Raw genomic sequence first — 24,912 nt, 5'->3', positions numbered from 1 at the left:
TATAATAGTATATATAAATTTATGTAAATTTTGTAATATTATACATAGAAATAATTAAAGACATTATATATATTTTTATTTTTAAATTATTGTTAATATTTTATATATATATATATATATATATTAATATTATTTTTTATTTATTTTATGGATCCATATCTGGATATCCGCCGGATATTATAATTTTTAGAAAGATATCCAAGATCCGGATAAGGATAGTAAAATTATGCATCTGCCGGATAAGGATCCGGAAACCTTAAAGTTTCCTGGGTACCCGATCCGTCTGAGACCTAAACCTACATTAAATCACTAATATTCTTTTCTTCGTACTACTATTCATGTTTCCAAATAATATACTCATTTCTTTATACTACTATCTATATTTCCAAACAACATTATAATTAATATTGTGTCCAAACAATCTTTTTAATAATTTCTAACAATTTTCTTTCAAATTTTTTAGATAAATTCAATAAATGAAAACAAATCATATAATTTATAAAAGGACGAAATTAAATAGAACTTATTAGTATAGGTAGGTGACAAATTATGAAACTATAACAATTTAAATCAAATTGGATTACATATCGGTCTTCCATCGGTTCAATCGGTTAGTCTCGGGTTTTAGTGATTTTTTAAATATGGATTTTTTCAAAATTTAAATTGATTATCGGATCACCGGATTAACCGGGTTGACCGCGGATTCGGCCCAACTTTAAAATCACTGCTTTAAATGTAAAGATGTTTTAAATACACAATTAAGTTAGTGATGATTTTTTCATCATAAATTACTCCGCGCTTTGCAAGCGCGGATCAAAATCTAATTAAACTCTAGACTAATTAGGAAGACATCATACAGCCAAGATACTTAGGGGATGTTTGTTTTATCATTTGTCATCACCATTTAGATGATTCATTGACATGATTCATCCAAATGATCCATCTATATATTATTGGAACAGTTCGTTTGTTCATGTAGATGGATCATCTAGATGAATCATCTAAATGGACTTATGTTCGTTTTTTATATTCATTTTAATCTACATGAGTTTAGTATAGTATACCCATGTTTTAATTTAATCATATTTTAACTTTTTCACTATATTAATTTTTATTAGCTATCTAAATTTTTGGCGGAAAATATATTTTTGCAGTTTTACCGGAAAAATACATATTGACAAAATTACGTTTTTCCGGTTTTTGCGCTTTTAGCGGGAAAATGTGTTTTTGTAATTTTTGCCAAGAAAAAGTATTTTTTGCGGGAAAATACATTTTTACGTTTTAGACGAAAAAATGTGTTTTGCAGTTTTGGTGGAAAAATGTTTTTTTTTCCGGTTTTTGCCGAGAAAATGTGTCTTGGCAGGAAAAATACTTTTGTGGTGAGAAAATGTGTTTTCGCATCTTGGTGGGAAAATGTATTTTTGCGGTTTTGTTGGGAAAATGTTTTTTTTTGCGGTTTTGGCGAAAAAATATTTTTTATGTGGTTTTGGCGGGGTAAATACATTTTTGTGGTTTTGGCGGAAAAATGTGTTTTACGTTTTTTGGCGGTAAATACGTTTTTGCAATTTTGGCGGAATTTTTTTTTGTTGTTTTGGCGATTTTTTTTATAATGCATTTTTTTTGCATTGGCGGAAAAATGTATTTTTTCGGTTTTGGTTAGAAAATGTGTTTTTACGTTTTCGGTGGAAAAAATTGTTTTATGGTTTTGGTTTGAAATTGCGTTTTTGTAGCTTTGGCTTGAAATTACGTTTTTGCAGTTTTATTATTTTCGTGAATAACAAAATGATATTAAATTTAAATTTTTAATTTGTGAATTATATAAAGGATATAGTAAATATTATACTTTTTTGATAGAACCATCTCTATCTAGATGGTTCAATTAGTTTCAACAGACTGATTTTTAGAATTAAGTCTAAATTTGTAATACTAAAAACTTTTTTCTTATCTAGAAGAATCATTCATATGATTTGTAATTTAAAATCTAATAAACAAAACTTTAATTTTCGTGAAACGAACATATCCTTAGTTATATTCGAAAACTTAAGATGGGAGAAACGTTATACAGGATATAATACATTATCATTTGCCTTTTTTTTTTTTTTTAACGCTGGATTTCATATTCAAAGGCAAGAGCCAAAGACCCAAGCCGAGGCAAGCCTCAAGAAAAGTACAGAGGTTAAACAACCTCAACAAAACAGAGTAACAAAGGAAAAGACAGTAACATAAAAACAAAGAAGCCACCAGTAGGTGGTGCAGCAGGACTTAACTCCCAAGATAAAGAGTGAAGACTATAGTTTAAGAATGAGGGTTAGCCGCTTCTTGCTCTAAAAGATTACGTAACCAAGAAGGGCCTCCTGAAACCACATAAGATTGGTAGTGTAGATCCGTAGTAACACTTAAAGCAATCATGGATGCTACTTTGTTACTAACCGGGATCACATGCTCCACCCTCCATTCCCCAAAACCATCAAGAACGTGGCGGATATTCAGTACCAAAGGCCACGTTGGAGAGTCATAAGATGGATAAAGAAAGGCATCTCTGAGTGAAACTGATGATGACTCAAAGACGACTTTATTCATACGTAAGCTTCACATTGCTTCAATAGACCATAGGAGAGAGCAGAGATCTGCTTCCAGTGGGTTGGAAACATTGGAGAAGGATCTTCTACTATGGAGGAGAGCTTTACCATCCGAGTTACGAGCAATCCAATCACCTCCACTATTCACAGAGCCACTCTGCCATGAGGCCCCAACGTTGCATTTAATCCAATCAACAGGAGGCCTAGACCAACCCGTGAGATCTGGAGCATACACAATCTCTGATCGAGGGGGAGCCTGAAGCTCACTCCAAATTTGCGCTTCCGTGATAGCTTTATCCAAGATAATAGCAGGGTCAAGTCTTTTGAACTCGAAGCAAAATGCATTTCTAGCTTTCCATATAAGCCATAAAAGCCATGGAAACACAAGTCTTGACTCTGGAGTCAATGAATTCACCTTGCTACATTTCACCAAATGATAGATATTTAGAAAGACCGAGTTAGACCAAGACCCTGATGGAGGCATAGGCACCGCCGAGAGCGACCAAACATTCTGAGCAAACCGACATTGAAAAAGCACATGGTTGATATCTTCACGACCATTACCACATGACGAGCATGTCGCTCGATGTTGATACCTCTTGAGCGCAGTCTATCTTTTACCGCCAAAGCACCTGAGAGTATACGCCAAAGAAAATGACGGAAATTAAGATTTTAGTATTATCTGAATTTTTATTTATAGGGAATTTAGGAATCAGAAATGTCAAATAATAAAATGAGCAAAAAGTCATTTATCTATTAATTTTGTGGGGGTAAATGATTCTAGAAAGTGGGATAGGCAGAGAGACTTTATTCTGTGTGTTTGGGTAAAGTGAAACAATTAAATTAAGCGCTCTTAAATGAATAATTAAACCACTTAACGACAATAATGAACCACAAGGAGTGGTAATGGTGGCCATGGCGATGGTGATTTCCTAGAGAGAGAGAGAGAGAGAGAAAAAGATCGAAGAAGACCAAGAAGCATAAGGAAGATCAAACAAGTCCAACACGACACACACACACACTCTGATTCACCGAGTTTCCATATAAAGAGACAAGAACCGTTTACTTCGGACAAGGAGACATGCAAAACTAATCTGGTGTCTTGTCTTCTTCACCGTCGGTCCATCTAATTCTCAAAAAAGGTTTTTCTCTTCACTCCACCTATCTCCTTCTGCATCTCTAGTCCCTTGTTCGATCAGCTTAGATGTTTAATCTCTCCCAAGTCTTCCCCTTTTCGTTGTTCGAACTCTGGTTTATCACTCTCGTTGCGTGTGATTGATCTTGTGTACTGATTTGCTAATCTTTTCTTCTCAAGTCAACGCCTTTTTGCCCAAAACTGTATAAAGTTAGCAACTTTCAATCTCAATTTGTTCATATATTCTAGGTTTTTGAATTTTTCTATGGATCTTGTTTTGTGTATTAAAAAGTTTTAATCTTTGGATCATGGTTGAATGATATATAGGTCTTCTTCTTCAACTTGTTAGACGTTATGCATCAGATGAATAAGAAAGATTCAACTTTGCCGTACCTTAACACTAGCATCTCATGGGGAGTGGTTCCAGCTGAACCCCTAAGCATGAAAGTGGTTGATGCAAGGCCTGAACATACCACAAAGCAAATCAGTTTCCAGGACCAGGATTCATCTTCAACTCAGTCCACTGGTCAGTCTTACACTGATATTGCTAGTAGTGGTGATGATGATAATCCTTCCAGACAAATCCCTTTTTCAACAAAATCAGGTCAGTTTCTTACACTAGGTTCTTATTCTGTTCTGTTTGTTTATGATTGTCTTCCTATTCCAATTGAGAAGATGAGGTTCTTGCTTGATGCTTTGACTTGATCTTGATTGCTGGTATATGTTCATTTTCCATAAGAATGTTAGCTTCTCTCTTACTTTCTATGATGTTTGATTAGGATCTGAAGAAACTCAGCATAAGGGCTTCACAACTCATCCTAAACCAGGCTCCATGACCGGACTCCCTAGTATCCACTTTGCTCCACCGCAGGCTAATTTCTCTTTTCACTATGCTGATCCACAATTTGGTAGTATGTTAGCTGCAACTTATCTGCCACAGGCACCAGTAAGTGTATGCAATGAATCAGTTTCATTATTCCTTGCCAAGACATAATTTTCATGAGGTCTCAAGTCTCTTCACTCTCTTTTGCAGGCATGCAATCACCAAATGGTGGGTATGGTTCCTGGTCGAGTTCCGCTACCAGCGGAGATCACTGAGACTGAGCCAGTCTTTGTCAATGCGAAGCAGTATCACGCAATCATGAGGAGAAGGCAGCAACGTGCCAAGCTTGAGGCTCAGAACAAACTAATCAAAGCGAGGAAGGTAACAATATTTATCAACACATCAAACAAAAGCTTCTCATTTGCTCATCTCTGTCTTTTTCTTACTGCAACAGCCGTATCTTCATGAGTCTCGACATGTTCATGCTCTTAAAAGGCCAAGAGGATCCGGTGGAAGATTCCTCAACACCAAAAAGCTTCTTCAAGAATCCGAACAAGAACATGGCAAGTCAGTCCAACAGGAAAGCAAAAAGACAAACATGTCTAGGTTCGAATCTCATATGCTTCATCACAACAAAGACCGTAGCTCAACCACCTCTGGCTCTGACGTTACATCTGTTTCCGACGGAGGTGATGTCTTTGGACACACCGGATTCCAGTTTTCAGGTTTCCCAATCCCAACTCAGACTAACCAAGCAATGCGTGTTCATGGTCAGTCCAATGACATGCATGGAGGTGGGGATTTGCACCATTTCTCTGTCCATATCTGAGACATTGGATCTTTTGGTGCTGTTTCCATGTTCCCACCAAACGGGGGAAGTCATCCTTGGCTACTACTACTAGTTCTGTTACTTGCTACTGTTTTCATTTCACTTTATGTATGTGTTAGACATCACAACAACAACCAAAATCTTCACTTTGGAACACACTTTTTCACTTATGTGTAAACTACTAGTTTGATTTTCTTATAAACTTTGAATTGCTTTATGTAATGAAGGAGTCTCTGGATTATGTATGAATATGATAAAGAAACACATATTCTGCTTCCTCTCCATTAGCAAGTGTGAAGAGACATTAGGAATCTTGAATATTTTACAATTTAGTTGACAATGTTTGAGATATATTCTTAGAGAAGAATCTAGTTTATATATAAGATCATTTCTTATTCTGTATACAGTTCCTTTAATTAAGAATATATGTAGGTTGAAATATTCTACTATGAGTCTCATTTCATCACTTAAGATATTTGAAAATAATACCATCTCTTCAACACTTTCATGAATAAAATATCAAAGCCGTCTCTACAAATTATTTACTATTCAAGAAAGAATAAACTACTTTGATAAGGTAAGAAGAAACGTAAGATTCTGCTCCAAAATACATTGACTTATGTGACAGATACACATTTGTGTTCCTCAAAAGCTAACAATGATCCCATTTTACTTGGATAAAAATTTAAAACAAAAGACAGCATTTTCAATTATATGTAGTCACAATCAAATCTGTAAGCAAGTGACTCATGAATTAAGAGCCAAATCAAATCTTGTCATGTGTCTGTTTATTGAGAGGTAAGAGTATGCCATATGCCCATTTACCAAATGTAAGTCTTGCAGGCCATACCGGTCTAATACCACGGCCATAGTGAACCAATCCAATTCAATCCCAAACCGGAAAACAACATTTTTCTTTTATTTAGAAACAACTGAATTAACACACTCCTAACATCTTATGACTGGAAACAAAAGAGAAAGCTGAACAGCAACTCAGCAAGACAAGAACTTTCTACATGGTTTTCTCAGCTGTTAACACTATGATTTAGAGCAAAACCCGTCATGGTTCTTAGCAGAAAGCTGTTTCAAGAACTCGTAGGTAGTGATCATACTGGTTTTATACTTTTTATTTATGAACTTTAAAAATTATAATTTAATTCCTAAATTCTAAGATAAGTTTTTAATACATAAATTGAATATTTTTAAATAAAATCTATAATTTAAAAATTATATATTTTAAATTTATCAAATAAATAAAGATTTGTTTCAGTAAAAATATCTAGTAGATGAAGATATTGATTACGTTAATTTATCGCATGATTCTATAAAAAATAAATAAATATTATAATATGATTTTAATATTTAAAAATGAGATTAAACAGAATTTCTTACTATTTTTTTTACCTTCTTAATTTTGAATGTGGACTTATAGAGAATATATAAGCAGTCTCTAGTATGCAAAATACATCTTTTATTTTTTTTGGTATTTTATACAATTTTTTACTATGATTAATTTTTTTTTTTTGGCTACGCCACTGATCGTAATCGAAGCAGAAACACTCCGAGCAATAGCAGCAGTAACTCCCTGAATAGCCATTACCGTTTTAGAGTCTGGTTTAACCATGTTCCCATTATCTTCTTCTTTCTTACAAACATAACACCCAAAACCACCCCAAGCCATCCTCTGTAAAACAGAGTAAGACACCCACCAAACAGCATTAGAGGTGCATAAGTCAGCATGTAATATGATTTCAAAAATTATCATTAGAATTGTGATGGACTGGGCCAACTAATCCAATCCTAACAATGTTGGTTGTTATATGTAGTAACTCAATCCTAATATTTGCCCACCACAATGTTCCTATTTGTAAGATCCACTTGTGTTGGTTCAAAATCTTATCCCTGTGTACTTAACCCAAAACCCGCGTCTGTATTGTAAGTTCAATCTTAACCTTAAGTACTCTGTACAATGAAGCAGTGATGAAGTAAAAGCAGCTGTGATTGAAAAATGTACCTTAAACACCCATTAGAGATGCAGTAGTAGCTAAGGAAACGACAATGGATTGCACTATTCCTGCGAGCAAAGATACACAACATAGAATTGAAGAGTGAAATAAGTAGCATCATAGACTAAACAAAGAAGGAAACCTATGTTATCCGAGTGTACCAAAGCAAACAAAGAAAGACATGAGTTACGTAACAAGGCACACGCGAAATAGACCCTATTGAAACCGGATTAATCGGGCCACTATCATTTTGTGTAAGCTTATTTCACATGACTTGTTCATTTACTGTATCTTTGACCCAATAGGTATTACAAGATATTGTGGAGAAAACGACAATCCGTAAAGTCTTTTTCTATTGAAAAGGAAAAGTTGCACCATTATCAATTTTGATAATTGATTATACGATATGGTACACTTCAAAATTTTATTATTAATCTTTTATATGTTTTTAATACACAACTCACAAGCACACACTATTGATTCTTGAATCTGGATTATGACATACAAACCATTACACTCCCAATCTTATCTTCATATATGGTTACTTGATTAAGAAGGCACTAACTCACAATAATTTTTGTATTCATGAAACGGTGTCTTCAATTTTTCTCATAAGAGTATAATCCTCCATTGAGGAATGCTTAACTCTTGATGAATTAACTAATCATCTTATAAAATATAAACCAGTAATTTACTCAGTATTATTTTATAAAGACTCATGAAGATAGATGAATAAGATGTACCATATTTTTTATTTTATTTTATTTTATTTTTTTACATCAAAATGTTGTGCTACCATTCAAACTATAGGTGATCTGAGAATCCAAACTGACTTGAACAACCCACAAAAAATAAATCTCTATGAAAAACTTTTGTAGTCTTGGCTAAAGTATCAGAGCATCATTAATGGGGGAGCTTAGCAAAAAAATTAATATAATAGTGGGTGGGTCCCACAAAAATTTAAGCACCATTGCTTTTGTTGCCTATTTAAGCATTGGTGGTTGCACTGTTTTCTGGGCCCCACTGACACGTGGCGACCCGTGATTGGTTTGTTTTTATTTTTTTTTAATCAGAGAAAAAACCAAAAAAACAAAAAAATTAAGCACCCCAAATGGGGTGCTAGAGTTAATGGTGTTCTCAGTAGTCTTGTTCTGGATCCTTGGTACATGTATGATCTTGAAGTCTTGATAGCTTCTTTTGATAGCTTTGAATTCTTTTGATAGCTTTGAACTCCACCAACTCCGTGGAAAAGCTTAGCCATGCTCTTGGATCCTCTATCATTGAAATTACGTCTTTGCAATTAGTCCCAAAGGACTGGCACGAGGTGTGGTGAACCATATTCTCCAATGAGAGCATCCAATTCCGAATGTAACAAAGACAAGCATCTCTCGTTGTTTCTCAACCCTAAAAATTGTTTTTTTTTTTCAGTTTCGTCAAGCAATACCCAACCATATCCACTGTACTGGGACTCCGCAGTCCAAAAACCATCTACCAGACACATATTTTGTAAGCATAAAGCTCGCGTACTCTGGTATACTGGAACTACATCATTACTTGGTATTGAGTTCGCCTCAGAGATGTACCATATTTAAACGTTAGTGCTTTTCTGATCTGTATTTCTCTAAGAAATGCACAATCTAATTCTCATATATGATTCATGAATGTTTAAGATCCATTTGTGTTTAGTGCACTACAAAAGGCACCATTTTAGAAAAATCATTAGTCATGTACGTACAGATATTTAAATTCTTGATTTCTTGGGAATTTGGAATGATAATCAATTAAGTATAGTTGAATAGTGAACACATTTATACTTTGGGTTTATAAATAAATTAGTTTCTGACCAAAGTGTCAATATTCTTCTCTCCAATCAGTTTCAGTGTCTTTGTACTTTACTGTCTACTCTCTCTCTCATCATGGCTTTCTTTTCTCTCCTCCACTCCGCCACCTACTTTCCTTCCCACTCTGAAACCCTGTTTCGACCTCACTCCACCGCCTCATCCACGGTTCGATGCACCTCCCAAACCACTCCCTCTCCCGCTGCTCCGCCGCAGAAACACCGCCGCTCCGATGAAAACATCCGCGACGAGGCTCGCCGCCGTCCTCAGCTCCAAAATCTCTCCGCACGCTACGTCCCCTTCGACGCTCCGCCGCTCTCCACTGAGTCCTACTCCCTCGACGAGATCGTCTACCGCTCCCAGTCCGGCGGCCTCCTCGACGTCCAGCACGACTTCGCTGCCCTAAAATGCTACGACGGAGCATTCTGGCGTAACCTCTTCGACTCACGCGTCGGTAAAACCACTTGGCCGTACGGATCAGGCGTCTGGTCAAAGAAAGAGTGGGTTCTTCCAGAGATCGACGACGATGACATCATCTCCGCCTTCGAAGGAAACTCAAACCTCTTCTGGGCCGAGAGGTTCGGGAAACAGTACCTCCAGATGAACGATCTCTGGGTGAAACACTGTGGTATCAGCCACACGGGCTCGTTCAAAGATCTTGGCATGACTGTTCTTGTTTCTCAGGTTAACTAAAAATACATTTTATTTACATTAAAATATTAATTATATTTAATTTTGAAATAACAAAATATATTTAAAATCATTACTTATAAATCAAAATATCTGAAAAAAAATATCTGATTATTTGTTTACCGAAAATCGAATTATTTAATTATTTTTATCTTAAATATTTAAAATTATCGAAACTATCCACATATTTTATCCAAAATTATCCAAAAATAAGAACCATACTAGAACCAAATTAATTATTTTCTCCGAATTTAACCGATTTCCAACTTTTTTATCCAACCGAACAAAAAATCAAATTACCGAACATAATCTTAGCATGAAGGTTCTTGTTTCTTTTACTGAAAAGAAAATATTGGATAATTTGAGTTTTTGGGATAAAATATTACAACTCATGATTTTAAATATTTTGGATGGTTCTTGTTTCTCAGGTAAACCGTCTCCGGAAAATGAACAAACCAGTCGTCGGAGTCGGTTGTGCCTCCACCGGAGATACATCCGCCGCGCTCTCCGCATACTGCGCCGCCGCAGGAATCCCCTCCATCGTCTTCTTACCGGCGGACAAAATCTCCACGGCTCAGCTCGTGCAACCTATCGCAAACGGAGCGTTTGTGCTAAGCCTCGACACAGACTTCGACGGGTGCATGCATCTGATCCGAGAAGTCACGGCGGAGCTCCCTATCTACTTAGCCAACTCTCTCAACAGCCTCCGTCTCGAGGGGCAAAAGACGGCGGCTATTGAGATCTTGCAGCAGTTCAACTGGGAAGTCCCAGACTGGGTCATCGTCCCTGGAGGGAACCTCGGTAACATCTACGCGTTTTACAAAGGGTTTCACATGTGTAAAGAGTTAGGGCTTGTTGATAGGATCCCTAGGCTTGTGTGTGCTCAAGCTGCTAACGCAAACCCGCTTTACTTGCACTACAAGTCAGGGTTTGATCAAGATTTTAACCCGATGAAAGCAGACACAACGTTTGCTTCCGCTATTCAGATAGGTGATCCTGTGTCTATAGATAGAGCTGTGTATGCTTTGAAGAAGTCTAATGGGATTGTTGAGGAAGCTACTGAAGAGGAGTTGATGGACGCAATGGCTCTTGCTGATTCGACCGGTATGTTTATATGTCCACACACTGGTGTTGCGTTGACGGCTCTGATGAAGCTGAGGAAAGCTGGAGTTATAGAAGCTAATGATCGGACGGTGGTGGTGAGTACAGCTCATGGGTTGAAGTTTACGCAGAGTAAGATCGAGTATCATTCAAAGAATATACAAGAGATGGCTTGTAGGTTGGCCAACCCACCGGTTAAGGTTAAGGCAGAGTTTGGTTCGGTTATGGATGTTCTTAAGGAGTATCTTAAGAACAATGAGTCTAAGTGGTGAATTAAAATATGTTTTGGTTTCAAGTGTGTTTCTTCCGGAACAATTCTTGTCTCTAGGGCAGGTACATTTCCCTGTGAAATTTGCTTGCTTAATTAGAGGAACTTAATGAAAATAACTTAACTAATAAAAATGGTTGCATTGTATCACAAGTTAAAAAAAACAAGTTGTAAGGAGAGTTTAACAACACCACATAGCTAGAGCAGTGCTCGTCTACTCTTAATAGTTCTAACATGATTCTGTCATAAACAGCTAGAGAAGAACTTTATTACTTGCAGAGACCTGTTTCTTCCGCCACCAACAAAACCTTAACAGCGGCCACAACGCCCCAGACCGCCACAACGACCACCTGAAAAACGACCTCCAAAAGGCCAACGGCCACTATTGCTAACAACACCAATCTTTATATCTGCATTAGCCATTCTCTGCTCAACTTTTCACCTTGATCACTTTCCTCGTCATCTGATGATGATTCATCATCTAATGGGATTATAACCCGTTTTGAGATTCGGATTTATCGGGACCGGGTTCAGGTCAAAATTGGTTACTTCTATCTTCTCCAATTTGGATTTCAAGAAGCAAATATATGTCCAATAGATAATTTGTTTTTTTAACAAGAAGTCCAATAGATAATTTAAATAAGTAAAACGTGAAAATGTTATAAAACATTTTGAAATATAGCAAAAGAAAATTAAATAAAGACCATAATGTGATCACAATTAAATCCACCAATCATGACAACAATTAAAACTTTGACTAATAAATATAAATATTTTTGAACAAGAAGTTTGACTTATATTTATTTTGATTTACTGTTGAACTTTGACTAATTTAATTGAAAGAAAGCGTTCATGACGGTCTCATGACTATATAAATAGAGACTACTGAATCATAAATTTAACTCATTCATAAACATAAAGAAGAAAAAAATAAGAAGAAAATATACAAATTTAGCAACCAAAAAAAAGGAATACACAAGAAAAATGGGGAAAGTAATGAGCATGGTGTGGATAATGATGATACTAGCCGTAATTGTCATAGAAGGTGAAGCAAAATCGGAAATAGAATGCAGTAAGATCTGTCGTGACCATTGCAAGCGCTCTTCCCCAGCGTCAGAATGTGCAGCTTGTCGTACAGAATGTTACAAGTCTCCACCGGTTGCAATGAGAGGCAGGAACCGTCGCATGGTTCCCGAAGTAAACATACAACAATAGATCAAACTACAATAACAAATAATAAGAATCAATTTATTTTTATACATATAAATTATAGGATGACTCAAACTCTATAAATAAATAAAAATAAAATATTAACTCTTGTTACAATATAATTTTATATATATCCATGAAACTTCAGAATATTATCGTTATATTCATTTACGTAATTTTGAATCAAATATTTTAGTTTATTTTTATTTAGTTCTAATCACAATATATATTATGTTACAAATAATCTTACTAAAATATATTTACATATCTAAGAAAATAACCAATCTAAATACAAATAAGAATTTAATCAAAATTAAATATTTAGAGTAAAATATTATACTTGAAATCAGAGAAATAGTTGCAACCCAATATATCCTAATAATAAATAAATCGATTGTTGAACCAAAAATAACCAAACTGACTAGATATAACATATCCAAATCATATGTCTAATTAAAATAATATAATATTATTAATCTAAATTAAACATATAAAATATAAATTGATTTAAAACTAAAAGTAAATATCAATTAATTATAATATTTTAACTTTATAAATATTTATACGTGTGCATGCTCGTATTATATATTTATAACATATTAAAATCATATTATTATAATAAAAAGTAAAATTTATTAATTTAATATTATTAATAATAATATTATACTTATTTAGATAAAAATTATAATTTTAGTAAGATTTTTTTATGAAGATGAATATATATATATATATATATATATATATATATATATATATATATATATATATTCATTCGATTTCTATATCTGTGTAGATATATATTAGTGGTTAAAAAACAGTTTCTGCTTGCTCAAAAAAAAACAAATTCTGCAAAAAATAATAATTTTAAATTCTTATACATATAATTATGATACTGGTTGGTTAGTGAATATACTGTAAATTAAAATGTTTATATATATATATATAATTATAGAGCTAATTATAATGATCGGTCGACATTGTTGGTGTATACAGCTTATGGGTTGAATCATTCAGAGACCATACAATATATGGCTTGTAGGTTGGCGAACCCATGAGTTAAGGTTAAGGCAGAGTTTGGTTCAGTTTTTTTTTTGGTCAAGTATAGAGTTTTATATAAAAAATCTTTAGTCATCTACACACAAGATATAAGTGTGTTAGTTTATTTGGATCTCTACTGGTGTATTTTATTTATATATTTATTTTGTTTTTTTTTTTTTTATAACGACTACTTTATTGATTAAGTTGAATCAATGTAATCTATGTGAAGGTCTACAACAATTGACCTTGGTACATAGTTTTTTTTTTTTTTTTTTTTTGTTCAAAACCTTGGTACATAGTTATAAAACCAAAATAAAGCATTGTAAGGGATATTTTGCTTTGCTAATTTGTCTGCAATTTTATTTGCATCACGTCGAACCCAAGAGTAGATTACACCCATAAACTTGTCTCTCCACCACCAAGCTTCTCTGATCCAATTATAACCTGTAAAGTAGAGTCCCGATCCATTCAGAATATCAATCGCTTGTTTACAATCACTTTCAAAGATTACTCTTGTGTATCCTCTTGCCCAACACTGTTGCATTGCCATGATTATTCCTTGAACTTCGCCTTCCATTGGTGACCTTACACATACACCAATACCTTGACCTGCACCTTTATAAGTTCCATTTTCATCTCTTATAATCCATCCAGCTTTACTTGGAGTCTCTGCATTCACAAAAGAGGCATCTACATTGCATTTTAGCCATCCTACTGGTGGGCGTTTCCAGGGTTGATTCCGCATCAGTGTTTGTTGGCTTGGGATGTTAGGTCGACCAGAAGACACATTTAATGTTGAGTGAGTAAACCATTCCTGGGCATCTCGCCTAGCTTGTTGTAATACATGTCTCCCATCAATCTGTTTATTCTGAAATATCAGTAAATTTCGGCTCTTCCATATCCTCCATAATAACCAGAATGGAAGGTTTGTCAGATGTCTGAGGTGTGTAGATGTGCAGCATTGGAGACATACTTCTATCTTTTCTTCCAACGACGTCCGTGGGTCAGTCAAGATTGTATTAGAGATTCCAGAAGCTCTCCATATTTGTTGAGCATAAATACAATCGAATAGAAGGTGCTTATCTGTTTCATCCCCATTGCAGCAGCGTCTACATTGGGCATCTGGCATGATATGTCTCCGTTTTAGGTTTGCTCCAGAGGCTATACTTCTTGATAGAACTTTCCATATAAAATGGTGTATCTTTGAAGGCATCTTCGTGTTCCAAATTTTCTTTTTCAAACTAGGATTTCCAAGTGTCGGTTCCACTCTTTCTCTTGTTGGTAGATGAGTGCTTAGCCAATACCCCGATTTGACAGTGTATATTCCATCATCTTTATAATGCCACCCCAATAAGTCCTGTTTTGCCGTTGTAGACAGCTTTAAAGCTAGTACCTTTGGTATATCTTCATCCACTATTACTGCCCGCACCTTTTGCTCATCCCATCCATAACCATACTGACTGAATAACTGATTTACTTTCCCAATCCTTAATCCCGGGATCCTTGGCCGTGGAGCTCTTGGTGTATGATCTGGTATCCAAGGGTCTGTCCAAGTGTTTATATATTTATTTTGTTATTTCTCATTTAAACAGGTAAAACATGAAAATGTTAATAGATCATTTTGAAATATAGCAAAAGAAAAATAAATAAAGACCATAATTTGATAGCAATTAAATCCACCAACATGACAACAATTAAAACTTTGACTAATAGATATAAATATTTTTGAACAAGAAGTTTGACTGATATTTATTTTGGTTTACTGTTGAACTTTGACTGATATATAATTGAAAGACATCGTGACTATAAAAAGAGACTTCTGCATCATAAACTTAAGTCATTCATAAACATAAAGAAAAAGAAAAATAAGAAGAGTATACACTAATTTAGCAACAGAAAAAAAAATACACAAGAAAATATGGGAAAGTAATGAGCATGGTGTGGATAATGATGATACTAGCCGTAATTGTCATAGAAGGTGAAGCAAAATCGGAAATAGAATGCAGTAAGATCTGTCGTGGCCATTGCAAGCGCTCATTGCCAGCGTCAGAATGTGCAGCTTGTCGTACAAACTGTTACAAGTCTCCACCCGTTGTAATGAGAGGCAGGAACCGTCGCATAGTTTCGGAAGTACACATACAACAATAGATCTTACTTGTTTTTATTTAAATATATCTGTAACGATACACATGGTGATTTATATATGTATGGATGTTGACTCGTCCAAACCTTTTAATACTTAAGAGTTAAGACTAGCACCTTGGGCGGGATAAACATTATACATAAAAAATATTTTATATATTATATGTTTTATATTATAAAATTATAAATATATATTGAATAATTAAAAGGTCAGTAACTATTATATATTAATTATTTTTTATATATAATTAAATTAATACAAACATATAATTAAATTTTATTAATCCAAACAATAATTTTTATATTTGATAGGATATATAATTAAATGTAAATAATATTAACATATATAGTATATTTTTAATATTAATCTCTATTAAATGATGCTTTCTATTCATATGGGTTTTGATCATTTGTATCTTTGATAGCAAAAAAATTATATAACTGATAACAAAATTTTCATTTTGGAATTAATAGTTTTAATAAATTATAATTTACAATTTTTTAAAAAATAAAGTTGTCAGTATTTGTTCAAAGCTTTTATCAAAAAAAAAATTATTCAAACTAAATTTCAAAATTAAAATATTTATGTATTTTATATGTTGTATAGTTTAATTTAAAACGATATATATATATATATATATATTGTTTAATAATAATTATTATTAAATGAGACTTTCTACTATATGATTTTGTAATCATTTGTATCTTGTCATAACAAAAATTTAAAACCAGTGATCACAAAATTTGAATGCGAGACTTTTAAAGGTTTTAATAATATAGAGTCGTTTTTAAAAATTCAAATATAACATATACAGAAACATCTAAATTTTTATTATATGGTTAATGTGATTGTTTAATTTATTTTAATAGTTTAAAACTAAACAAATATGATAGAAAATACACTAATTTTTATCAAATCTTTATTATTCAAAATCATTAAATGTCATGATAGACACTTTACCCCACATTAGAAAATTTCGTAAATTTTATTTAAGGAGATAATAAAGAACATAAATAATAAATTTATTGTTAGTTTAATAAAAACATATGAACCAATTTATTTTTCTAAAAATTCTAATAATCATTCAAGTGATGACGCGTGACTACAAAAATTGTTGTAATGCTTCTTAATAAATATATAAGGGATAAGCAACAGCTTAAGAAGATTAGACTATTCAATGTTCTATCTTTTGTTGTTTTTTCTTTTTGTAATTTCGTCAAAAATCAACATGTTCATCCTCTACCAATTCAAGTTTTGAATCCTAGTAATCAAATTTAGTGATCTTTAATCAAACAATAAATAGTGTTTAGGGGTCCAAAAGTTTCGTTTATTGAAGTGTTTAAGCTAAATACTGAAAGGGAGAAATACAAAGAAGGTGAACTCGTCATCAATATCAGTTTCTCTCTCGGTATTCTCTATGTTCTTTATGTCCTTCTCTCGCTCCCTTTTTATAGACTCATCTCCGTGTCGATTCCATCTTCTCTCATCATTACTTCTCTGGTTCAAAACAGTGTTCAGTGGAGCTGTTGACAGCTACGTTCAGGTTCGGCTTCGTACTAAGGTGCAACGCCTCTGAAGAACCCTAAGATAGGGAGGATCACTTTAGCTGGGTGTTGGATATGATCCGAGAAGTTAAACGGCACTTCTGGAACTTAGATGGATTGAAAGGATCGTCAAGAGATGCGGAATGGCTCTTGATATACCCACGATCTAAGGCTAACCATCTAAGAACAAATGTAGTGTGTTGGTTAACCACCAAACGACACACAAAGATGATTGGCTGACCACCAAATCAACAAGCCGGTTCAAACCGATGAACTAGCTAAAGAACTCTCTCTCTCACTCAGAGAAGAAACCAAATAAACAACCAAAACTGAACTGATTTTATTCATCAAAGGGACTACATATTTATAGTGTTTTGTAGTCAAAGACAATTAAAGAAATTGTGTAAAAACAATACATAGAAAATATAATCTTGACCAGATCTGAATTAATGAGTCAAAGACTCAGTCTTCCATGCAGATTGGTCAAAGATGACTCTTCAGCTGATGTCCAGGTTCATCCGAACCCATTGGATGCACGGCGGTAACGATAAGGACTCCTACGGGAATGTCCGGATGGTCCGCCGGGTGAGAATCCATGTCTGTCTTCAGGTTCATCACGACCCAAGCTAAGTTTAGCTTGATCCAAGTCAAATCTGGCATGATTTTTCTCAAGTCTGGCACGGTGAAAAACATGAACCTCGGTTGAAATGTTCAGAACGTCCTGAACTCCATGCTGAGCTGGTTCCATGTAATGATCCGTGGACTGCGGCACATCATTCCCTTCCTCTTCAAAAAGATTTGTCCTCAAATCTGAAACATTAAAAGGAAAAGGGTTATAAGCAAAAGAATCATAATTAAAACGTTGCTCACCTTGAGTTTGGTCCGGTTTGTGAATGGGAGAAGATCCTTCTTTATGACCACAGTTTTGCTCTCCACCTGACCCTTCCTTCGGTTCATGTGCATAGTCGTCAAAAATTGGCAAAGGGTCTTTCTTTTCTGTCTCGGTTTCAGCTTTCTCCAAATTCACCAACGGTTTCTGTTTTTGGCACTTGTTGGCATAATGACCGACCCTATGGCATTTGAAGCACCTGGTAGAAAGAGCCTTGCTTGTGGTTTTCACAGCCTTGCTTTTATCAGAAGACAACACATTAGTTTTTAAATCAGAATTTGAAAGAGAAAAAGAATTACTTTGTTGTTTTGGTGCAGAAGAAGTATTGGTGTTTCCCTTCTTTTTGAGTTGTCGGACAACATGAATTGTCTTATGCAACATCTTTTCCAAGCTGGCATAAGTCTGAAGCTCGTTCTGATCAGGCACATCACAGTTGCTTCTCTTCGCTTTGGTGAAGGGACGATCACGACTTCTGACCCACTTCTCATCATCACACCTGTTTTGTCTCTTCTTTTGTTTCTGCACAAAGTCAAACTCATTAGAAGTAAACTGTTTCTTATCAAAAATCAATTGCTCCTTTTCAAAAACAGTTTTAAAAGGAAAGTAAACGTCTTGTTGTGGTTTTGATTTCTTGAGAAGTCCAAACATCCTGAAAACACTTAACAAAGTTAGCAAATAAAAATCTTCACACTTTCAAGTGTTTAGCTCACGATTTTTAGATGGTCACTCAGAGTTCTTTTAATGGTTCAAAGGATGATAGGCAGTAAAAAATCAGCAGTCAAAACCCATAACAAACTTTTGTGGTAAAACAAAAGAGAAAGAAAGATGAAGAGAATTTTTATATGGATCCGCCTTAACTGTCCTAAGGCTGGGTTACTCTTCAGCCAGCAGGGTTTCTCTTCCACCACTCCCCCTGGATTTCTCTTCAGAAGTGATTCAAGCCAAAACTTTTACTCTTTTTCTTTTCTTTTTTTTTTTTTTTTTTTTTTTTTTAAATAACTGGCGATCACAAGGGAGTAAAGGAACAGCCCGGATCCAAAAAGAAATAAGAAAAGAAAAATGATGAAGATATGAGAAGATGATAAGAAGAATGAAAACAAACCAGCCAAAGTGGCTCTGATACCAACTGAAAAACCCTAAGATAGGGAGGATCACTTTAGCTGGGTGTTGGATATGATCCGAGAAGTTAAACGGCACTTCTGGAACTTAGATGGATTGAAAGGATCGTCAAGAGATGCGGAATGACTCTTGATATACCCACGATCTAAGGCTAACCACCTAAGAACAAATGTAGTGTGTTGGTTAACCACCAAACGACACACAAAGATGATTGGCTGACCACCAAATCAACAAGCCAGTTCAAACCGATGAACTAGCTAAAGAACTCTCTCTCTCACTCAGAGAAGAAACCAAATAAACAACCAAAACTGAACTGATTTTATTCATCAAAGTGACTACATATTTATAGTGTTTTGTAGTCAAAGACAATTAAAGAAATTGTGTAAAAACAATACATAGAAAATATAATCTTGACCAGATCTGAATTAATGAGTCAAAGACTCAGTCTTCCATGCAGATTGGTCAAAGATGACTCTTCAGCTGATGTCCAGGTTCATCCGAACCCATTGGATGCACGGCGGTAACGATAAGGACTCCTACGGGAATGTCCGGATGGTCCGCCGGGTGAGAATCCATGTCTGTCTTCAGGTTCATCACGACCCAAGCTAAGTTTAGCTTGATCCAAGTCAAATCTGGCATGATTTTTCTCAAGTCTGGCACGGTGAAAAACATGAACCTCGGTTGAAATGTTCAGAACGTCCTGAACTCCATGCTGAGCTGGTTCCATGTAATGATCCGTGGATTGCGGCACATCAGCCTCTCTCTTTTCTGACACTCGGTTGCGTGTGTTAGGTCGTCCTGACGGGTGGGTAAATCGATTGACTCTCCATTAGTTGGGCTTTTGTTGGGCCAGTCTTTCTTTTTTTTACGTCTGTTGTTTTACTGAGATAAGTCAATTATTGGCCCTTGATGATAATTTGGGCCCATATCCAACAATGAAGTTAGTTGTTGTTGAAACTAGTAAGAAAGAAGTAAGAATCTGAAATAGTCTACAAGTTCATTCAGATTAAAAACACCGAAAATATTGATTTGATAGTGTGCATTTTGATATGCTATTACTGAAGGTGATTGGTTAGGTTGTCTTTATACATTTAATTTGTATATTCAACCATTAAATTAATAATAAGGATTTATTTAGCTTTTAAAGATATAAAAATAGCTGTAAGAAACTTATTTTCTAAAGCAATATTTAAGCTGTACAAAATATAACGGTAACTATATATATCTTTTAATTCTTACAATTACATCAGATACATAATACATATACATCAGGAAATCATAAAGACTAAATTCTATAATAAAATTTCTAAAGTCCACATTAATTAACAGACTCGTGCTAATATGCATGTGTTGCTAATGTGAAATTTAGGTATGGGCATGATTGATTTAAACATTGCGATTATAGTTGTGAATGAATGAGTTTACATATACATATATTTGCCGTTTTAAGCATTACTAAACTATTTGACAAAAAAAAAGCATTGCTAAACGATGTGCGACATGTACAACAGTTAGAAACATATATGTAAGTTAGTAATAGCGATTTAATAATAAATTAAAAATATTCAACACATTATATAATTATATAAATAACAAATTCATATTATTATAATAGTTATTGATTTAATATAATTAATAATAATATTATATTGATTTTAAGATGTAAGTTAAAACTTTTTGATGAAGAATTTGGTTTTTCATGAAGACGAATATTATTTTTCAAAAATATTCCATTTGCTGTCTATATATGTAGATATATAAATATTAGTCCATAAATAAAATTTTATGGAAATTTTAATTTAATTTTCTTATAAATATAATTATGATATTGGTTGGTTAGTGAATATCTATTATAAAATAAAATACATTCATATAGTTATTATTGTTATATATAATTATATAAGGTAATGATAACGGTGGTGGTGTGGTGGGTACATCTCATGTAAAGATGCCAATGTAGACCATAATCCGCATGTTATGTCCAAATAACCCAGTAGCGGAGTGAATCTAGACATATATATATATAAACCGCAATTCGCAGCGGACTGACCTACATGGACAAAGATAAAATCGAGTCTGTTACGGGTTGGACTACTTAGGCGCGAGTTGACCTGCTTAATATTTCTAAAACTATGAGTTTTTATAGAATATAACAACTATGAATTACTTGAAACAAATATGTTTTATAAATACTTTATTATCTATAATAAAAAAAATTGAACCATTGTAAAATACAAATGAATAAAAACAAGAATAAACAAGACATTTAAAGAAAACCGTGTATCATATCTGCACAACATAAATTAGGTTTTATACTTTTATGTTTCTTTTAGTAACTTTATAATCTAAGCCAACACAAAAAAATGAATATTATCAATATTTTAACCTTCACTTTCTTTGTATCATCTCATGTAGTAAGCTTATGAATTATCTTTAACTTTTGTATCTCAGTTCATTATATGTTTGTTATTCTCAATATTCTTAATTTTTTGACACCAGTGTCGATTGATAATTGAAAACAAATATATTATATGTAAATAATTCAAATGATAAGAATATTGTAAAGTATATCTGCTATAGACTCTCTCGTTCTTCTATAATTCTTTTATTCTCTCTCTAGTTTCTCGTTCTATTTTTTTTGGAAAATGAATGTTTTCAATCTAGTGCATATCATTACAGAAGAAAAACTCCATGACTTATGTTTTCATAAATCACATTCATTCTAAAATGACATTTATAGCATAAAAACTATATACATATTTTAATCATCATGAATGGAGTTCCGCGGGCTGGCCGGTTCAACTTTTTATGGACAGTGCAAGCCAGCCGTCGCAAGTTGCGATATATAATTTGACATCTAAGTTCTTGGGTTGAAGTTTAAGCAGAGTATTATCATTCCACGAACATAGAAGAGATGGCTTGTAAGTTGCCGAACCCACCGGTTAAGGTTAATTCAGAGTTTGGTCCGGTTATGGATGTTCTTCTAAGGAGTATCTCAAGAACAATGAATCTAGATGTTTTTTTTTTTTTTTTTTGAACATTTTCTTGCATAAAATAAATAAGGTAGCAAAAGTGATTACAAGACCTACTTTAGTTATGTAAACTTGACGGACTAACGAAGCCCCAATGAGAATTAAAAACCCAATCAGAACCAGCCTTCAATCAGCCCATATAAAAGAGAAAAGAAAATAGAAAATAGAAAAAGCCCAAGTAAGGAGAGCGGCCATTACCCACGTCAGGGCGCATGGAGAAGGGAAATCTGAATCTCGTTAGAATCGAAAACCCTAGTTAGGATCTAACTGGAACCGTCAATGATAGAAAACCAGATTTGCATAAGAGAGCTGGCCCTGCGATTGCTTTCCGGTCTGAGAGAAGAGATTTTATTTTTGATGAGTCCATTGATCTTCTTCACTACCATGTCCACCGATCTGAATTTCCCTCGGTGAAGCCTTTCATTTCTTTCCCACCACACCTCGTAAACTGTTGCTTGCCAGGAGAGAATTGAAAGGTAGATATGATCCTTTGTACCAGTTAGAGACAGGAGAGAGTGAGTTACATCAGCCCACGAGTTGCTAGTTTGTGGGATCCTTAGTCTTGCAGCGTAGTAGGACCAGATGGCGATGGAGAATGGGCACTCAAAGTATAGATGATTCCTTGATTCGTCGGATAGGTTGCAGAGAAGGCAGCGAGGATCCGTTTGTAGGCCCCAAGAAAGGAGACGATCGCGAGTAGGGCTCCTGTTAAGTAACATGATCCAGGCAAGAGACTTGTGTTTAGGAATACCTTTTTTGATCCATATGATTGGGTGCCAAGGCACGATTGGAGAATGTTCGAAGAAGGAATTGTAGACCGCAGAGGAGGAGAAAGTATGTTTAGGAGCCCCATCCATAATCCATTGAGCGTTGCTTGGTTCATCTGTAAGCGTGACGGTGGTGAGATAGGTTAGAAGTTCCTCCATCTGGGGGGATCGAGCATGACGGAATGACCACTGTCCGTTGATCCAAAGGTCTGCAACATTGGTAGCTCGGGAAATGCCAGTTAGCCTTGGCCCTTGGTGTCCGATGAAGGAAATGAGCTGACCAAATGGAGTCCAGGGGTCTAGCCAGAAGTTGACGTTTCTTCCATTGCCTGGGCTGATCATGATCCATTGTAGCGCTGTCTGTCTCTCCTCAAGAATCCTTTTAAATATCCAGGTATGGTTTAGTCTCGGCTTTAGTTCCCAAAAACTTTCATCTTTGATCACATTGTCTTGCATCCATGAAGCCCATACTGATTCTGGTCTGAACAACAGGAGCCAAAGGAGTTTGATGATGCAGGTTCTGTTCCAAATTGCCAAATTTCTGAGACCGAGCCCTCCATTCTTCCTAGGTGTTGCGACCTTTTCCCATGCAACACGGGCGACATATTTACCCTCGAGAGTTCCTTTCCAGAGGAATGCATTGCACATTTTATCTATGAGGCTGATACATTCTTTAGGTAAAACAAACGCTCCACTCCAAAAGTTAGTGATGCCTCCTATGACCGTAGAAATTAGGACTTGCCTGCCCGCGAAGGAAAGATATTTGGATGTCCAAGAGTTGATTTTCGATTTGATTTGGTGCAGGAGGGGTTCACAATTTGCAATAGAGAGCTTCCTCGTGTTCAGAGGCAGACCGAGGTATCTGATAGGGAAGGTGCCTGCTGGGATGCCGCAAGTCTCTGTGATTGCATCAATTTCGACTTCAGAGAGGCCACTGGAGAAGAAACATGATTTTTCTACACTGATTGATAGTCCAGAGAAGGCCTTGAATTCATCTAGGAGCTGGAGAATCATCTGTACTGAGTTGAGGGAACCATCCGTGAAGACTAGTATGTCATCGGCAAAGCATAAATGGGTAAGTCCTGATTCTTGACATCTAGGATGAAATCCAAATCTTCCCGATTGTGCAGCTTCATTTAACTTATGCGATAATATGTTCATGACCAGGCCAAACAAGTAGGGCGATAGCGGATCACCCTGTCGAAGTCCCCTAGTGCCTTTGAAGAAACCGTGGAGTCTACCATTGATGCCAACAGAGAATGACGGGGAGGTGAAGCAGGCTGCGAGCCTCTGGATGTAGTCTTGTGGGAGGTTAAGAGATAGGAGGCAAGCAATGAGGAAGTCCCATCTTACAGAATCAAAAGCCTTGGCTATGTCCAGTTTTAAAGTGAGCTTCTTCTCCACTTGTTGTTTATGGTACCCCGAGACTAGCTCTGAAGCTAAGAGACAATTTTCCAGTAGGAGCCTACCCTTAATGAAAGCAGTTTGATTAGGGAGGATGATGGAAGGGAGCAGAGGTTTAAGCCGGTTAACTAGGATTTTAGAGATTACTTTGTAGAGGGTGTTGCAACAAGAGATAGGCCTATAGTCTTTTATGATTGTAGCACCAGGGAATTTGGGTAGCAGGGTTAGAATGGTGGAGTTTGTAGAGGTAGGGAGGATGGAGGTTTTGAAAAATGATGATATCGACTTTATGACTTCTTGGCCTAGTATATCCCAAGCAGCTGTGTAGAAACCTGAAGTGAACCCGTCTGGTCCAGGGCTCTTGTTTTTATTGAGCTTAAACATTGTTTTGGTGATGTCTTCAGGTGTAGGCAGCCGAGAGAGAAGAGCCGCTTGAGCTTGAGAGCAGGAAAAGCGGTCTGTTCGGATCATGTCAGCAACAGAGGAGATCATCTGGGG

At 35.2% G+C, this 24,912-nt stretch overlaps 3 protein-coding genes across 6 annotated transcripts; 2 read left to right on the top strand and 1 right to left on the bottom strand.

Annotated features, from left to right (window-relative positions):
* Nucleotides 1–2,295: 2,295 nt before the first annotated feature.
* Nucleotides 2,296–3,063, bottom strand: LOC106413225. Its single transcript, XM_048752331.1, has 2 exons — nt 2,688–3,063; nt 2,296–2,570 (listed from the first exon to the last, which is right to left on the bottom strand). The coding sequence occupies exons 1-2, from the start codon at nt 3,061–3,063 to the stop codon at nt 2,296–2,298; spliced, it is 651 nt and encodes a 216-aa protein (XP_048608288.1).
* Nucleotides 3,064–3,460: 397 nt separating this feature from the next.
* On the top strand, nt 3,461–5,643 carry LOC106399653 (nuclear transcription factor Y subunit A-3-like). 4 transcript variants are annotated; one of them, XM_022702789.2, is made up of 5 exons: nt 3,461–3,721; nt 4,064–4,318; nt 4,494–4,660; nt 4,748–4,918; nt 4,992–5,643. In XM_022702789.2, the coding sequence occupies exons 2-5, from the start codon at nt 4,069–4,071 to the stop codon at nt 5,364–5,366; spliced, it is 963 nt and encodes a 320-aa protein (XP_022558510.2). In that variant the 5' UTR covers nt 3,461–3,721; nt 4,064–4,068; the 3' UTR covers nt 5,367–5,643. The 4 variants fall into 4 exon arrangements, with proteins under 4 accessions (XP_022558510.2, XP_013695565.2, XP_048613350.1 ...); XM_013840111.3 differs by having other exon boundaries at nt 3,464–3,721; nt 4,042–4,318; XM_048757393.1 differs by lacking the exon at nt 3,461–3,721 and adding an exon at nt 3,730–3,924 and having other exon boundaries at nt 4,042–4,318.
* A 3,576-nt stretch (nt 5,644–9,219) lies between these two features.
* Nucleotides 9,220–11,385, top strand: LOC106397113 (threonine synthase 2, chloroplastic). The gene is made up of 2 exons (XM_013837673.3): nt 9,220–9,894; nt 10,329–11,385. Exons 1-2 carry the CDS (start codon nt 9,289–9,291, stop codon nt 11,271–11,273), a joined length of 1,551 nt encoding a protein of 516 aa, XP_013693127.2. The 5' UTR covers nt 9,220–9,288; the 3' UTR covers nt 11,274–11,385.
* The last annotated feature ends 13,527 nt before the right edge of the window (nt 11,386–24,912 follow it).

The sequence above is a fragment of the Brassica napus genome, chromosome A2 (assembly GCF_020379485.1).
Source record: "Brassica napus cultivar Da-Ae chromosome A2, Da-Ae, whole genome shotgun sequence".
NCBI classification, from domain to species: domain Eukaryota; kingdom Viridiplantae; phylum Streptophyta; class Magnoliopsida; order Brassicales; family Brassicaceae; genus Brassica; species Brassica napus.
Note: the sequence above shows the minus strand (reverse complement) of the source record. Positions and strands in the feature narration are given on the sequence as shown.